Below are 16,793 nucleotides of genomic sequence, written 5' to 3'. Positions count from 1 at the left end.
TTGCGAGCCGCGAGTTTATCTGATAAGGAAGTGTATTAACCCTCCTTGATATCGATGACGGCATCTCTCCCCATACTACCATTCTTCTCTTTACTGTGATCCGAGTGCTCATCATCGGCCACAACTGTCCCCAATCGCGTCAGCCCACTTTCCCTCCCCTCACCCATCCTCTCCACCATACGCTGAATATGCGGATGCGACGGCGCAGGCCTCTGACTCGATCTCCTCCTTCCCATGCCCACCCCAACCCCCATAGGCATATGCTCTGCCCCTCTAAGTCGTAACCGCATACCCTCTTCCGTCGACATGGTCCTATCTACGCGCCTTGGGGGCTCCAAGTCTGTGTCATTCGGGATCTTTGGTTGCGGCTTTGGTCGTAGCCACCGCCACAGTTCCTTTGTTTTCTGGGCCCAGATACTGTAGCCATATTTCGTGGAGAGGAAGCCGATTATGCTGAAGAAGGGAATGCAAATCGTCACCAAGACGATGGCGAATGGCGTGAAGTTTGCTGGACTTTCGGGCATGTTTGTCATGCCGAAGACGGAAGTTACGAATGTGAGAGGCTGTTGATTCGTTAGTCATCTGTTTTGCGAGAGCTTGTAGGATTTGGCATATGCACTTACCATGAAGAAGAGGTTGACGATGGTCAAGACCTTGATGTTGTACCCTTGGTGCACGGTGACATCTGCTAGCTCAACGGACTTCCTGGACTCTTGGATGCTAGTACCAGAGAACAACTGCTCCTGCAATGTTTCAATTTCATGGCGTCTTTCATTATTTTCCGAGATGATGATCCTAAGCTCTTTCATTTCCCGTTCGAATTGAAGCCGCAACGTCCGCAAACGCCGCTTCCAATGATCATTGCGCGGCGACTCCTCGAAGAGCGGCCAGAGCGTCTTGTTTTGGCCTTCCCATATATCGTCGGTGAAACAATCCTCAAAAGCGTCGATCATGGATTTAATGCTATTGTTGACGTTGCCCAAGGTTTGATGTGCGTAGAAGTATCTGCGAATCCAGGTAAAGTCTTTGTCCTCGAACAGTCGGGCTCGGCGTAACTCTTCGCTAAACAGGAAGCCTAGCGGTGGAGTAACTAGGTCGGTGATACGCTTGTAGATTTCGTCGAATCGCTTCCTTGCATCCCGATATTCTGTCAGCAAAGCATGAAGAAATGCTTCCGCGCCATTGAGATACTTGTGGCCGGTCTCGAATGTATATGGCGTTCCATTAGCTGGTGTCGACTTCCAGTCCGGGAAACTCTCCAGCTGTAAAACTTGCCATGGCGACCAGACATCATGCACCCATCCGAACTGTGTCTTCGCGCGTCTTCCTCGATTTCGGATGCGGCGTGGTTTGTCGTCATACAGGACAAGCGCAACGACTGCACTGCACCGCGAAAGTGGTATATGATGATCAGATTGACCCGTTATCTTATCCGCACGCTGCCATTGCATGGGCTGACAGTCATCTCCAACGATGGTATAGTATTCGAAGTTGAAGAAAAAGGTCCTTTGGTGTTTAGGATTCTGATTGAAGGCTCGGAACATATGCGCTGATGAAGCTTCTGTTTCGACTAGATGCTGGAATAGTTCGTCCATGTCAAAAGCATCATTAAGCGTCAGATGAAGTGCACCAAACAAGATTGGTGAAGGTTCTCGCGCTATGGTGATACGTCCAACCACTGTTTGGTCCGGCTGCTTGCCAACGTCTCTCAGTGCATGCCAAATCTCAGTTGCGCGGCTCATGTTGTTTTCGGGGCCAGTCACTTCAATAAGCTCAGGCAGACCGTTGGTTCCGACATTGTACACTTGGAAATGTGAGTAATGGCTTCGGTCATCTGCTGGCCCGGGCCCCATGTGGAAGAGATGAGATTGTTTGGTGAGCTTCGCGGGATCAGAAATGATCGAGGCCAGAATCTCTCTGCCATGTTCAGTCCAGTTATGCGTCTTCAGATGTTCGCGCAAATGTTCGTGGTCGAACGAATGGGACGGTAATTCGTTCTGGACAAAATAGTCGTCTTCTTCATCGCTGCTGTCGTCAGATAGCGTCGAGGTATCGGCGAAGATAGCATCGCCTCCATGTCGTGTGGATGTGCGGCGAAGTTGTGAGGCGTCGGATGGTTTGAAGGTGTCGTTCGTTGCTGATAAGCTTTTCAGTAGCGCCTCATGGGAGCGCTGGAGCGACTCTAGCTGCTTCCGAAGATCGTCAATCTCAGTCGTTGCCATCTGTAGTGTTCAAAGCCGTGCGACCCGACATGCGATAGCTATTCTCGAAACCGAACTTTACAGAAGGTTCTGCTTATGTCGTGTAGGATTGTTAGGATCCGGCCCCCACACTAGCGCTGCAGGAAGCCCAGCCTTTCAATTCAGCATTCGAGTTTCCCATCCAATCTTCATCGATGCCAAGGTGGAGCTGGGGTGGAGCTGGGTCCAGAGCCGCGATCAGAAGAGGGGCCATTGGCCTAATGCGTAAATGCACACCGGTTGTATGAAGGAGTTGTGAGGAAAGTATGCAACACGCCTGCTTAGGGTCGCTCACCGCCCTTTTCCAATTGGACATGCTCAAATCGCAAGCCAGTTCAGATCGAGCAGTCGAGCACGAGGGCTGTCTCCAACAAAGTAAAGATGATTCCGTGTCGCGGGTAGAGGCTCTCCGGGTAGCTCTGCTGCTTTGTTGAGATCTCGGGAGCGGGGAGCAGAGCCGGCGCGACCGCCCGCATCACGTGACCACCACCGAGCTGACTTCTAGACTTCTCAGTATAGTCACATTGTCGTCATTTTGCCCAGGTGAGCATTTGCGCATCTCGTAGACGACGCGACCTAACGCGACTTACTTTGCGTTTTGAGACGCGTCGGGCCACGATGTCGTTTTTCTTCGGTCGCGTCATCGGAGCTCGCTTGTCGATTGCCAAATTTCCTTTGCCCGTGATCTTCGTGACACCAGCCCCCAACATTGCCCACGTGAATTGAGAGGGCATGATGCCTACCCTTTCCACTTTTCTTTCGGTATCGCTGCCTGTGATTCTGGCTGCTCTAATTTACCAGCTAGGGCTGCCGGCTTTCATCAGCGAATACGTACCATCCACGTTGCTTCCAAATCTCTTCGTACCCACACACTGCTACAAGTCTGTCAGAACACTTTCGTCGGAGTTCCCGCATGCCGAGTGCTTTACCATCCACGACGGCAAATTCTCCAGTGTCTTCGTAGACAATGCAGCCCCTAATACGGTCAAGGAATCCCGCACAGGTTATGTGTATCCTGGTTTTTGGGATGGACACGGTCACTTGATCCAGTTTGGAGAATCTCTAGATTCAGTGAGCCTCTTTGGCGCCGATTCAATGGACGAGATCAAGAGGAGACTGTTGGAGTATAAGAACGTCCGTCCAGAAAAAGGAAATAGTGAACAGTGGCTACGTGGCGTCGGTTGGGACCAAGCTCATTTTGAAGGGAGGTGGCCGACTGCAGTACGTTGGACCTGATGAACGTAGACGCGCTGTAACGACCGTGCTGATACTGACACTTCATCTAGGCAGATTTGGAGATAGACGAGAGGTTTAAGGATCTTTATGTTATGCTTGATCGTGTTAGTTGCCCGTGCGAAATGGGAGCGACACATATACTGACTTCGCGCAGGTTGATGTTCATTGTATCTGTGAGTCAGCCCTGCAAATTGAGCATGAGGTTGATCTAATCCAGTGGTTTCATCTTAGGGGTATCTGAAAAGGTGCTTGACCTTCTTCCGTCGTTCAGTATACCTCCCGGCGGCGAAGTGCCGGCAAAGGGTGTCTTCTGCGACAATGCCATGGACATCGTCCTGGAGTATTACCCAAAGCCGACCAAAGCGCGCAAAACCGAGTTCATTAAGACTGCGATGGCAGAGTTGAACAAACATGGAATTGTTGGGATGCACGATGCCGGCGTAGTGCCGGCAGATCTGGAGCTATACGAAGAGCTCGCGAACGACCCGGACTGGACTGTGAGAGTTAATGCGATGATCGAATGCGATGTCCGAAACACGTTTTGTCCCGAGGCGGTCAGAAAAGTTTCGACTCCAAATGGCCGATTTCACGTGAAGAGCGTCAAGCTTTTCGGAGGTTTGTATACACGGCCCACTCTCAACAAGTTACTTACAATGTGCAGATGGGGCTTTGGGCTCCTGGGGCTCAGCTATGATTGAGCCGTACAGCGACAAACCGGAGTCCTCCGGCTCTTTACTTGTCAACGCGACTACGCTGTCACGTGTGACATATGATTGGGCCGTGAAGGCAGGGTACCAAGTTAATATTCATGCTATTGGGGATCTTGCAAACAGGCTTGCGGTTGACGCGTTTGAAGCGGCGTTGAAACGCTTGTGCCCCCACGCTAACCTCCGCGACTGTCAAGCTAAACGTCGTTTCCGCATCGAGCACGCCCAAATCATCCACCCAGATGACCAGCGCAGGATGTCAGAACTTGGTATCATTGCGTCAATACAGCCCACGCACGCGACCTCGGACATGGGTTATGCGGAGAGCAGGCTTGGCCAGCAACGAACAAAATATGAGGCGTACCGAATGCGGTCGCTCTTACCACTTCGTCCAGTCCTCGGTAGCGACTTCCCAGTCGAACCCGCGAGTATCTTCGAGGGAATGTATGCGGCAATCACGCGACGAAGTCCACGTACAGGACTGGACCCTAGCGGTGGCAAGGCTGGCTGGTATCCCGAAGAGAGCCTCACTTTCGAACAAGCTTTAGAGGGTTTTACGGTAAACGCTGCATACGGTGCCTTCTTAGAAGGCAAAGCTGGTGTCATCGAAGCGGGGGCGTATGCTGACTGGGTTGTTCTCGACAAACAACTTGAATCGCTGGACCCAGAAGCATTGAGGAAGGTGACAGTGAAAGAAACGTGGGTGGGCGGCAAGCGAGTCTATTGACGGCCCGGCCATGAAGATCTTGTTCGGTAGAGAGGTTGAGCGGCGAGATCTTCCTCCGCCGGCCAACGCCTGACATCAGCTCGGCAAGCCATTGATGCAGCACAGTCGACTGGACGGCTCCGGCGGCCGTCAATCAAAAGTTTTCGAGAAAATTCGAGCGGTAGGCTGCCGGCAAGAGAGGGGTCATTGATCTGCATACTGCCGCCAGGGTTTGAGGCTGCGGGTCATAATGTGTCCCTGCTATTTGAATCACGTCTATAGGTGTGCCTTCAACTCTTTATGCCCAACATGCATTCAACCCCACACGTTTGTACTACATTGAGCGTAGATCCCGCTTGTATGTCGGGCCATCCCTAGCACAACTCACTATCCCACACGACCATCAGGGTACTCAGCCAACCAGACAGACGCCATTACCGCTCAATGCGTTTGACACATGGCAAATGCGAGAAAGAGTTTTCCTAGTCTACACATACACGCTTGTGTTGATGATTCTCCCGGGCACAGCTGACAATCGCAGTAGCGTATAAAACTTTGCTAAACTGATAGTTTGCATCTTGATCACACACTCAAATACAGCAGTACTACCTGACAACAGAAACAACAAAAAACACGTATACTCGTACCTCATCATGACGACCATCGAACGCAAGCCCACTGCGGAACTATCCAAACCTACTACCCCTGTCGGGTCCCTTACCGTCACACCCCCAATCACACCGAATGCGACAAGTACCGCGGCGCATCAGCTAGTTTCCGAGATCAGGGACATATACACGGTACTCAACGAACTATCGTCATTAGCGCCGTCGGAGCAAGTCAACTCTCTCCTCACACGACTCGTAAACCTCTGCGTCGTACCTTACAGCGCAGAATTTACATCGTATTTTTTCCGCATACCTGCCGTAGAGAGCCTTTGCTCCAATTTGCGACCGCTATGTTCAGAAGCCGAGGGAGAGTTGGAGAAGTTCTGGGCAAAGCGCATGCTCAACGACATCAGCGGTAAGTGCAGCACAATCACGCATCACACTTAACTACAGATCTGACTTTGTTTAGGTACAACCACAACACCTGAGGACATTCTGACAACTTTCCCTTACCACCAAAATTACGTCGATCTCTCCCGCTTGGAATGTTCTACCATAGAAGCGTTCCTCCCCAGCCCACCGTCCAAAATCGCTTTCATCGGCTCCGGTCCATTACCTCTGACCTCCCTCTGTTTCCTGGACCGCCATCCTAACGCGCAAGTGCATAACGTGGATCGCGATGCCTCCGCGCTTCAAGTCAGCGAATCGTTATGTAAGCGGTTAGGCTATGGCAAGCGCATGAGTTTCGCTTGTGAAGACATTACCGAGGTTTCGTCAAACTCCGAATGGCAATCGTGCCAGGTCGTCTTCCTTGCTGCGCTGGTTGGTACAGATACGTACACGAAGCTCAACATACTCAGAAGCATGGTTAAGAAGCTGGTCCCAGGTACATTGGTGGTGGCGAGGAGCGCGCAGGGGATGCGAAGTGTGTTGTATCCGGTATGTTCGCACCGACTTCCAGCGCAGTCATGTCAGGCAGTAGTCATTAATGAAAACACAGATACTGGAACTGTCAGAAGAACTCCAATCCATCGGTCTCGAGATTCTTGCCGAAGTACATCCGTGGACTAAAGTCGTTAATTCGGTCATCGTTCTACGCGTGAAATGAACAGGAAAGTGGTTCATTAGTACAAGCCGGTTTGAGGTGCATATATGCTAGGTTTAGCAGCTCACATAGTGTATTTGCATAGTTGGCGGCGTATGCGGCACTTCCCACAACGATATGATGAATCGAAACGAAAGGGAAATTCACGAACGGTGTATCGCACGACTGGCCTAAATCTCCGCGATATGTTTACTTGCGCATGACAATCTCAACATGGTGGCGCTAGCTGTTGATTTCAATGTATGCGAATGGCGCTGGCACTATCTCTCTACAATGACCGCGTTCTCCTTTCGGTACTTGGTACGAATAGCATATCATCATCAAGTCCATTTGCAAAGCCAAGGTTTAACTGTGACAGTAATTTATTGTGAAACTTATTCACACCAAAAGCGACGGCATATGGTAAAGAGACTTAGTGTTAATACATATAAATATCTTCGCGTCATCGTGAACCAATTGCGCCATACTTATTACCGCCGTTTCATAAGAAAAAGTACCTGGGTATCCAACTATTGAGCGGCTCAGCCTCTTTCACACTGGCCTAGACTAAAGACGCAAACGAAATCCTGATTTTCGGCCGTTAAAGACATTCTCATTACCGAGACCGGCGCGGTCCTTCCCCATTCTCCAAGTGTGGACTTGCCCAGTCGATTTCATGGTTATACATCTTGGGGCTCCCGCCGCTCTTGGAGTTGGAACTACTCCCTGCCTCTCCGACATCATTGGTCACAGTGACTTGTACGTCTGTACTCTTCATGATACCAGAGCCTTTTTGATCGTCATCAAGGATGGCCCGATCGCTTTCGTCGTCGCCATCAAGGATGCTTTCGCCGGGTAGCCTAGAGTGATAGGCTTTGCTGCCTTGGAAGTTCTTCATGTGGATGCTGTTTCCTTGTGCGACGCTAGAGTTCCCGTAGCCGTAGTGTGGCGTTTTGCCCGAGCCTGTCAATGTCGATGGCATAAACTTCTTGAAAAGGTGATCGAATGCTTTGCGGAGCGGAGGGAGGGATGCGATGAGGATGCCGATAGAAAGTTCGGAGCTGGACCAGATGGTGAGGTTTACGCCGTCCCACGTTGGATCTTGCGTCTTGGTGATGGCCTTGAGTTCGATAGTCTTGAAGATTGAGCATATCGTGGCACTATGAGACGTCAGTGGCGGCTCACTCACATGGACTACAGAGGTGTTACTTACGGGATACTCAGCAGGAAAACGATCCTGATACCCAGTTGAGTTCGACTGTTCAACTGGACGCGCGAAAGGTAGATCAGAGGCGCAGCCATATACACTACGTCGGTGATGATGTTGCTGATACCCTGGGTATAGGATAGTGCGAGTGTGCCCTTTGCCCAGCAATGGCTCTCCCCGGTAAACCCGAAGTTCCAGTTCCGTTCCAGGGGTGTGCATCCGAATAGCGTCAGGACTGGTGCAAGGAAGTTGAACGCGGTGACCATCAAGATCGAGAGCCAAACAATAACTTGGTACAATCTGGAGAAGTTCAAGACAAGCAGCCAAGCGCAAATGGACCATTTCAGAAAGGCGACGGCAATGATGTCTGAAAATCATTCGTTAGCAATAGAAAGGCGGTAACGCGAAGTTGCAAACTTACTGACGATCTGTGTGATCCAAAGGTGATAGCTGTATGCTCTGAGATTCGGAAAGACCGTCGGGTCCATGATGTGGCGCCCGAGGCCATTGTTGACGACGACCTGGTTCAGTGATGTCGCTGTGATGTTGAGAGCCTGATGGACTCGTGTCAGCGACGAATTCCACACAGTCGGGACGATCTTCAGGCTGGGGGAAGACTCACAGTGGCTATGATCAACAGGTAATCACAGGCAATGAATTTGCGTGATCGCAGTCCGTACACGACTCTCCATACCAAGAAAGCGGTACTAATCACCGTTAAGGTCCAAACTGGGATGAGGATCTTCAAGCGTTGGTCCGGCCATTCTTGTGTACCTGCGTCCATGATGCACTGCAGCGGGGTCGTTCGATCGAGGTGCGGAATGGCATGGATCGCAAAAGTCACAATCGGTGAGCAAGAGGAAAAAGCAAACAGCCACTCAATGATCGGGAGTGCCCCGGGGTTTTCAAGTATATTCCTTCGCGCCACTCATCTCTTGCGTCGGCCGTTCTGGTTCAAGACGGGCGAAGCGAAAGCTAAACAGCACGGTCGCGGGTGACGGGAGAAGGCCGCCAGATCGATCACAGAAGGTGCACTCGCTCGAGACCAACTTTCGAAACAATCCAACACGGGGATATCCAGCTGTACATCCTAGGGTGACGGCCGCCGAGCTGATCTGGCAGTGATGCCGCATAAATTGAGGCCCCACATGCTGCGTATTTAACCCTTTATCACCCAATGAGAACGGCATTCAGGGTGGGCGGGAAACCATGATTCAAGCGTACACTTTAGAAGTACAACCGAACAGGTCACACCATGTAGAGTTGCGATTGTGGCTATGTGTGCGCATGAGAACTTTTGCATAGGACGACGCATCTTGTAGATCTTGTTGCAGATCTCAGGCCCGCCTACCATGGTCGCAACGCTGGTGGAACACTGGAAGGGTGCATTAAACCGACGGTCAAAGAGCGAACGTGCGATCTTGCATCGTCTCACGGTGCTCGGGGTTGCCGCATGGACGTTGCGCAATCTTTCGTCTATCGCCCCATGAGATGGGAATGGTGGAAGAGGTGGTAGCGAGTGCCAGGCCAAACAGCGCTAGAGGTGCTAGCGCGGTTAGCGCATGAGCTAAATGCAGGGCGAATTCTCCGCATACTCAAACTCACCGGTAGAGCGAACCGAAGCCACCTTTCACGGCACTAGCTGCCCAAGATCTTCTTCTCTTTCTAGCGCTCTACCTAGTGACAAAAAGAACATTCCATTATGTGCGCTGCGATATTTCCTATCGTCAACCTGCAAAGTGTCGCAATGTCATGTCAACGTGCGGCTGAGCCCAAAGAGAAGATACTTCACACTCCTTCCTCGGGCTCTCCTCGTTGGCCCGCATGTGTGGGCCGATGCACAGCAGCAATCGGGCCTAAGACTCAGTCTACAGGGAAGAACGCAGAATATTGAGCTGAAGGGGGCCGGGTCCTTACTACTCCGCGGGCCGCCTGACTCAGTATCCTGACGCAGCTCCAGCCGTGCAGAGGGGAGTCCATGGTGCGCCCATGAGAATATGCCTTTCCGATATCCATGTTGCATCTGAGTTTCGACTACGACAACGTGGACATCGCCGCGCTGGCATTCCTCACCGTGGACGAAGACACCATAAAGCTATCGATACGGCAGAAGAGAAGGCAATGATAGGCGGATCGGAAGCTTAGCGGTATGTTTCCTGCAAGCGAGGTGGCCATCGATCCCGAATCGCGTCCACTCTCCGAAATCATGGTACCTGGTTCCCCGAGATGGTCTCAGATGGCGAATCAAGGATCGAGGTCTCCTGGTGGCCTTATTACGCTGCATATCCCGCAACAATGTACCTGCCGTGTTCCAGAGGAGCGGCATCCTTTGCTGCAGTCCTTTGCAAAATCTCCGAAGCCATAATGCGTTCTTAGAAAGTGCCGACCCCAGATTTTTAACTTGTACGCCGCTGCCGTTGCCAGAGCTGTAGCTTGAACTCAATCACATGCTGGTCTGGGGCCGAGGACATCTGTCCATGTCTTGTCTCCCGTCCAAAAGTGGGGCCTACATCCGGCAAGAACACCCTGAATCGCTAACTCGGTCCTTCTGTACGATGCGCTCTCTACGACGAGCCGCAGAGATTTTCATTGGCCCACATCAACATCAGACCACTGAACGTACCTCGCTTCCATGTTCACTGCTGCTGCGGCTGGCCGGTCATGAGCCTGATCTCTCTGGTGGAAGAACGTTTAGCACCCCGGCCCCGGACCGCAACGGAGCCCACAAGTCCCTGATGTTCACCGGGAGTCAGGGAGTTGTAATTGCACGATCCCTATGCGGCCTGTTTATAGGCTCAGATTACTGAACCCCTACCAGAAGGATCAACGTCCGTATTCTAGAACGAATCTGTACATGGCAACCGCCAGCGCCGCGCCACGGCATACAAACAATTTACCAGACTATCGTTCGCCCTCGCGGTATTAGTGGGTCGATCAATTCCTGGATGAATTCGGTAAGATAACACCGCAATGTAGGCCTTCCCACGTGGCGAACATGTTCTCGACCAATGCGAGCAGCGAGTAAGTACTTTGTTCGGTCCGTATAAAGCATCTAGTGGCTGCACACCCTCACAGGTTCATTGCAGCGCGCATCCAAATTTACTTTCGTTTAAACTTAATATTTTGGACTTTCAAGATGCCTGTATTCTCTAGGTTAGCCGTTGCTGCTCAGCTCTTTGCTGTAATCCTGTCGCCAGTTCTTGGTGCCGCCGCTAAGCCCCAGTATGACTATGTCATTGTCGGAGGCGGTGTCACTGGATTGATTGTTGCCAACCGCATCACCGAGGACAAGAGCAGTATGTGTTTCAGCCCCAGGCTTTGTCGAAAACTTCACTAACATCAGCCCCAGAGACTGTTCTTGTCGTTGAAGCGGGTGACAACGTCGATACCGATGCAACCAAGATCCCATACAAGGCCAATGACTTGACCTCTGCGGCTGGTTTGATCTGGGAGAACATCAACTCCCTACCTGAGCCAGCTATCGGCAACACATCGTACCAGGTTGTTGTTGCCAAGGTCCTCGGTGGTGGATCTGTCATCAATGGCATGGTCTACGACCGCGGCTCAGCTGCCGACTACGATGCGTGGGAGGCTCTCGGCAACAAAGGATGGGGTTGGAAGGGAATGGAAGAGGCCTTCATCAAGGGTACCACTTTCCAACCTCCCACTCCCGATGTTGTCAAAGACTTCAACATCACTTGGGATGAGTCGACTTACGGTAACGGACCGTTGACCGTCTCAATCACATCCAACCAATATGAGGATATCAAGGACTACTGGGCGGCGTGGAAGGCCACTGGTATCTACGTCCCAGAGGATGGAAACGCCGGCGAAGCCTATGGTCCTTCTTGGTACGCCAACACCATGGATGCGACCACTGGACGCCGCGCACATGCTCGCTACGCGTACTACGACCCCATTCAGACTCGTGCCAACCTTCACATCCTCACAGGCACCACCGCCGACAAGATCATCTTCGACAACAAGAAGAAGCCGCTCATGGCTACTGGTGTCGAGGTTACCGACAAGACTGGAAAGACTTCCACCTTCTACGCTAAGAAAGAGGTCGTCCTGGCTGCGGGCGCTATTCAGACACCTAAGCTCCTTCAGCTCAGTGGTATTGGCCCCAAGTCCGTCCTGAAGGCTGCCGGTATCGACGTCAAGGTTGAGCTCGATGCTGTAGGCTCCAACTTCCAGGACCACCCCTACGCCACCGTTGTCTTCAACACCACTTCCAACTACTTCCCCAACCAGAACTCGCTGATGACCAACGCGACATTCAACGCTTCCGCTTGGGAGCAGTACGTTGAGCACAAGACTGGCCCTTACACCTATGCCCGCGGTAACGCCCTGGCTTTCATCTCCCTGCCTGACATTACCAAGGACTTCAAGTCTCTTATCAGTACCCTTAACAGCCAGACCGCCACCGACTACCTTCCTAGCGTCTACAAGAACAGCAAGAAGCTCGCCAAGGGCTTTGCTAAGCAGCGTGCAGTCATTGCTGACATCTTCGGCCGCAAGGATGCCGCCGTGGCCGAGTTCCCCGTTCCCGCGGACGGCTCATACGGTCTTGTCGGTGTCGAGAAGCCCCTGTCGCGTGGTACCGTCTACATCGACGCAAAGAACCCCAACGGCCCTCCCAACGTCGTCTACAACGCCTTTGTCAACCCCATCGACCGTATGGTCATGGCCGCTGGTATGCGATTCTTCCGCACCGTCTGGGCCCGCCCCGAGCTCGCCAGCCACAAGATCTCCGAGACCGTCCCTGGTGCTCAATACACCTCCGACAAGGAGATTTACGATGCCCTGCTTGCCCAGTCGATGTTGTCCCCTACTCTCGCTCACCCATCTGGCTCTTGCCCGATGATGCCCGAGAAGGACGGTGGCTGTGTCAGCGACAAGTTGATGGTTTACGGCACACAGCATCTGTCTATTATTGACGCTTCTATCATCCCGATCATCCCGTCTTGCCATCTCCAGGCTACCATGTACGGTATTGGTGAGAAGGCTGCTGAGATTATCAAGTCCAGGTAGAGCGTGGTGATGGATTGAATTTTATTCTTGTATATACTTAGTTACTTTAATGTATCTAGCGACTACATAAGCTTTGAGCGCATGAAAAAGTTGCATTATTCAAAACTACTTTGAGGACTACATTGCTTCATCCACTGTCTCTTGATGCTGTTAGACTGCGTGACTACCTCCAGGCTATGCTGAGTGCTGAATGTCTTCTAATGGTATACTTTCTTTGCTCGGTGTACTTGCGCCAGTGTTGGCGTGAATGTCTGCAAACAAGCTTCCGTTCATTGAACGCGTGAGTGGGTCGGCCCCACTATCTAGTGCCCCTCCATCCCACGGTTGCGTCACTACATTCCCAAAAGTTCAGGCTGCGCACAACTACGCGCGACAGCTACATTACCTCCGTCGCAACCACAACTTCCAGTTTCAAATCTACGTATCCGTCGGGCTACACTATAATGAAGCTACTCAAGAGCCAAATCGAACAGAAAACGGGCGCGGGGTTCGTCACCCTGCTGCCTGAGGAGCCTGAGGATATGGTACGCGCTCCACAAACAGATCGCCATAGATCACATGCATCCGAGTCCCTCTAGGCTTCATTATACTGACATTCACAGTGGCACGCTTACAACCTAATCCAAGAACACGACCAAATACGCGCCAAGGCAGTTCGTCGAGTTTCGAAGACATCTGACGCCGGCTCGACATCCTCGCAACGAATCGCTCTAGACCTCACGATCGCAGTAACCTCGACCGATTTCGATATTGGCTCCGGACAACTCCATGTCTCGGGGCGCGTAGCAAAAGAGAATGAGCACGTAAAGTTAGGGCAACATCACACGTTAGATTTGGAGCTAAATCGCAAATTTACCATCGAAAAAGCCGACGGTTGGGACAGTGTCGCGTTGGAACAACTAAAAGAGGCATGCGACGCGTCGAAACGAGCGGAACTTTGGGCTGTTGTACTGGGAGAAGGTACCGCGAATATATGCATGATCACCGAGCATCAGACGATACTACGACAAAAGATCGAGGTCTCCGTACCCAGAAAGAGGAGAGGTGGCGTAGACGGGCACAGCAAAGGCATGGACAGGTTCTTCTCAACGACGCTTTCGACGCTACTACGGCAAATCGACCTGCCGAATGCCTCCAGCACACCCCAAGGCAAGACCCTCCCGCTTCTGCTCGCCAGTCCAGGCTTCGTAGCGTCGGCGTTTCTACAGTACATCAAAGAGGAAGCGACACGGACCACCAATAAGCCGCTCATGGCCCTCATACCTACGATAATCATCGCGCATTCGTCATCGGCGCACGTACACTCACTCAACGAGGTCCTCTCGTCGCCGGCGATAACGAACAAGCTGTCCGACACGAAATTCGCGCGCGAAACGGCCTTAATGGACAAGTTCAACACACTCATGCGACAAGACGACGGTCGGGCGTGGTACGGCCCGCGCGAAGTGGAGCGCGCCGTCGCCAAAGGCGCAGTTGGGCGCGGTGGTGGAGTCTTAATGATCAACAACGCCCTGTTCCGCGCACAAGACGTGAAAGAGAGGAGACGATGGGTGAAGCTAGTCGACCAAGTGCGGGATGTGGAGGGTGGCGAAGTCAGGGTGCTCAGCTCATTACACGAGAGCGGGAAGCGGCTTGAGGGTCTCGGGAACGTTGCGGCCATTCTCACCTATCCACTCGAAGACCTGGATGAGGACGACGGGGACGAAACGGGCGGCATGGACGGTGAAGACGGCGAAATGATAATATAGGCTGGAGGATACATGGTCTGCCAGAGTTCGACTTAAACTCCGGATATTTTGCGGATACCTCCAGGCTCTATCAGGCTATAAGGCATAATTATACCCATCACGATTACGTCCGCACGTATCTACCAGATCTCTGACGAGTGATGTTCATGGTCGTGGACAAGGCGGTAAGATTGCCATGGTCCTTGCGCTACTAGCCCGTGTGAAACCTGTTGCACGCTGACCCAGCCCCCTCTAGTGCCCTGCCTGAGCAAAAAGAGAGCAGCCTTTTTACAGTCCCTGCCTTTTGCTATCGCTGTGGTTCGAACAGGCCGGACTTTGGATGTTCTCATCTCACAGTGTTTCCAAAAAAAAAAATGGTAGCTTCTCTTTGATTGAGCGTGTCATCCTTAGTGCAGGGGCCATGCTAATCTTCTCTGTATCGTTTCAAATTGACCAAATGCCCGAAGGCGAAGAAGAGACCATTTTGTGATAATATATAGTTGCGCGACGCTGAGAGGTCGCGTTTGGGCGAGTTTGGACATGGGACGGTGAAGTGGCGGGAACTGGCTCGTGCGCGATTCGCAAAACGTGGAACGTGGACTCAGGGGTCTCTAGGCTGCGATCAGACACGTGCAGTGACGTCGTCTGGAACTTCACAATGTTGGAGTGCATAGTATTGGCGGGATGCGATACTACGACATAGGAGTAGTTCTCGTAAGATTATCGCATACGGTCACAATGAAACAATACCACCTCTATCCTAATCTGCCCTGTGGTCAAATCGAAAACAATATCACCGCTCCGAAAATAGATTGCTAACTCCATCAACAGAGACGACGAAAAATGCCCTTCTACTTATATCAGAACGCACTTCCCCTTCATCTGTGCAGGCATATGGGTATGCTGTGACGACAAAGTATCGATCGGGCTTAGAGAACGTGGTCGTAACGTACCCTGGAGTATACATCGCGTTCTGCTTTGGCCGGCCAAAACGCGCAAAAACCGCGATACCTCCTGGGTAGGCCTTTGCCCGGTTGTGGATCTGGAGATGCTTCTTTGTAGGTATCTTGGTGAGAGCGTAGGATCAGAAATATTGGGCAAGACGCGAAATTCAGAGCTGCATTGATTCCTAAGACGAAGAAAATTTCGCGTTCAGATATTCTGATGGAGGTGCTGTGGCTTGCCCGAAGGAGGGCGGCCCGTGAAAGCTGAAGCTGACCTTGGTACTGACGGTGGCTGAAGTTCAGTGAGTTGTGACATCAGTGTCTCGATATAGGCATCAAGGCTTAGTTATTTTGACGCGTGCGACAGGTAAAGGCGTGAGTCCAAGGTGAGAGACCGCGGCATGCGTGATCTCCAACCGTTCTGGCCTATATGAACCTCGCTCCCACTTCATCTGTTCCCTAGCCTTGACAACCTCCCACACCAAGATGATGCCGCTCACGAGGCCTCAAGACCCAGAAGCAGTCTTCATCCGCGACCAAGGCGACGTATTCAGCGCTTTAAGCCCCACACAGATCCGGCCCTTCACCAATTACAGTATTCAGTTCATAAGCGCCCATCAGTTCTACCAGTGCGCGAAAGCGGCGCTCTTTGTTGACCAAGAAAGCGTCAATCTCATCATGGCGACCACAGACCCGAAGGAACTCAAGAGGCTGGGAAGCTTGGTGAAGTCATACAAGGATGATATCTGGAGGATGAGTAAGACCATGCTTCCAACCAAAAACGAGTGCATACGGAGTTACGATCGCTAATCTGAAGTAGAATCACTTGGTGTCTGGGTGAGGGCCTTCCAACAAATAGTCAAAACATCGAAGAATGCGAAAGGATTCAGGAACCTGCTCTTGGCCACCGGAGAACGCAAGATCACCTATGTACCTAGTATCGACAACAGCACATTGACAGTCAGTCTCCTTCACGATATTCCCAACAAACAGCCCGGAAATGTTTCTGATTACAGCGCGGTCGGAGAGGCGCTTCAGGAGGTCCGGTCAGCACTCGTGCGACGGTCTGAGCTCGAGGCGGCCAAGGCGCAAGAGCAACAGCAACAGCAAGAGCAAGAGATGGAGCAAGAGCAGGAACAGAAGTTAGATTCTGCAAAACAGGACAAGAACCTGTCTAGCAACAAGCGGAAGGCAGGTTCAGCGGAGCTGCGGCAATACGAAGAGAGGGCAGACAAGAGGGCGAAGCAACAGTAAGTCATCGCGAAAACTGGTTCTTGTTCACACGCATACTGATTTGGCC

At 51.9% G+C, this 16,793-nt stretch overlaps 6 protein-coding genes across 6 annotated transcripts; 4 read left to right on the top strand and 2 right to left on the bottom strand.

Moving 5' to 3' along the window:
- Positions 1 to 35: 35 nt before the first annotated feature.
- On the bottom strand, positions 36 to 2,222 carry J4E87_000031 (uncharacterized protein; the record flags this gene model as incomplete). The annotated part of the gene is made up of 2 exons (XM_049371691.1): positions 36 to 563; positions 624 to 2,222. 2 exons carry the CDS (start codon positions 2,220 to 2,222, stop codon positions 36 to 38), a joined length of 2,127 nt encoding a protein of 708 aa, XP_049237825.1.
- Positions 2,223 to 2,975: 753 nt separating this feature from the next.
- J4E87_000030 (uncharacterized protein) lies at positions 2,976 to 6,605 on the top strand (the record flags this gene model as incomplete). The annotated part of the gene is made up of 8 exons (XM_049371690.1): positions 2,976 to 3,461; positions 3,527 to 3,580; positions 3,631 to 3,649; positions 3,708 to 4,091; positions 4,138 to 4,882; positions 5,509 to 5,912; positions 5,967 to 6,436; positions 6,498 to 6,605. The coding sequence occupies 8 exons, from the start codon at positions 2,976 to 2,978 to the stop codon at positions 6,603 to 6,605; spliced, it is 2,670 nt and encodes an 889-aa protein (XP_049237824.1).
- A 592-nt stretch (positions 6,606 to 7,197) lies between these two features.
- Positions 7,198 to 8,572, bottom strand: J4E87_000029 (uncharacterized protein; the record flags this gene model as incomplete). Its single annotated transcript, XM_049371689.1, has 4 exons — positions 7,198 to 7,741; positions 7,795 to 8,155; positions 8,210 to 8,342; positions 8,411 to 8,572. 4 exons carry the CDS (start codon positions 8,570 to 8,572, stop codon positions 7,198 to 7,200), a joined length of 1,200 nt encoding a protein of 399 aa, XP_049237823.1.
- Positions 8,573 to 10,924: 2,352 nt separating this feature from the next.
- On the top strand, positions 10,925 to 12,822 carry J4E87_000028 (uncharacterized protein; the record flags this gene model as incomplete). Its single annotated transcript, XM_049371688.1, has 2 exons — positions 10,925 to 11,084; positions 11,138 to 12,822. The coding sequence occupies 2 exons, from the start codon at positions 10,925 to 10,927 to the stop codon at positions 12,820 to 12,822; spliced, it is 1,845 nt and encodes a 614-aa protein (XP_049237822.1).
- A 443-nt stretch (positions 12,823 to 13,265) lies between these two features.
- Positions 13,266 to 14,570, top strand: J4E87_000027 (uncharacterized protein; the record flags this gene model as incomplete). Its single annotated transcript, XM_049371687.1, has 2 exons — positions 13,266 to 13,346; positions 13,425 to 14,570. The coding sequence occupies 2 exons, from the start codon at positions 13,266 to 13,268 to the stop codon at positions 14,568 to 14,570; spliced, it is 1,227 nt and encodes a 408-aa protein (XP_049237821.1).
- Positions 14,571 to 15,979: 1,409 nt separating this feature from the next.
- J4E87_000026 (uncharacterized protein) lies at positions 15,980 to 16,747 on the top strand (the record flags this gene model as incomplete). Its single annotated transcript, XM_049371686.1, has 2 exons — positions 15,980 to 16,250; positions 16,314 to 16,747. 2 exons carry the CDS (start codon positions 15,980 to 15,982, stop codon positions 16,745 to 16,747), a joined length of 705 nt encoding a protein of 234 aa, XP_049237820.1.
- Positions 16,748 to 16,793: the final 46 nt, after the last annotated feature.

This window comes from Alternaria ethzedia (genome assembly GCF_023757985.1).
Source record: "Alternaria ethzedia strain BMP 0044 chromosome Unknown scaffold_1, whole genome shotgun sequence".
NCBI lineage: Eukaryota > Fungi > Ascomycota > Dothideomycetes > Pleosporales > Pleosporaceae > Alternaria > Alternaria ethzedia.
The sequence above is the reverse complement of the archived record's forward strand: the minus strand, read 5'-3'. Positions and strand labels throughout refer to the sequence as shown.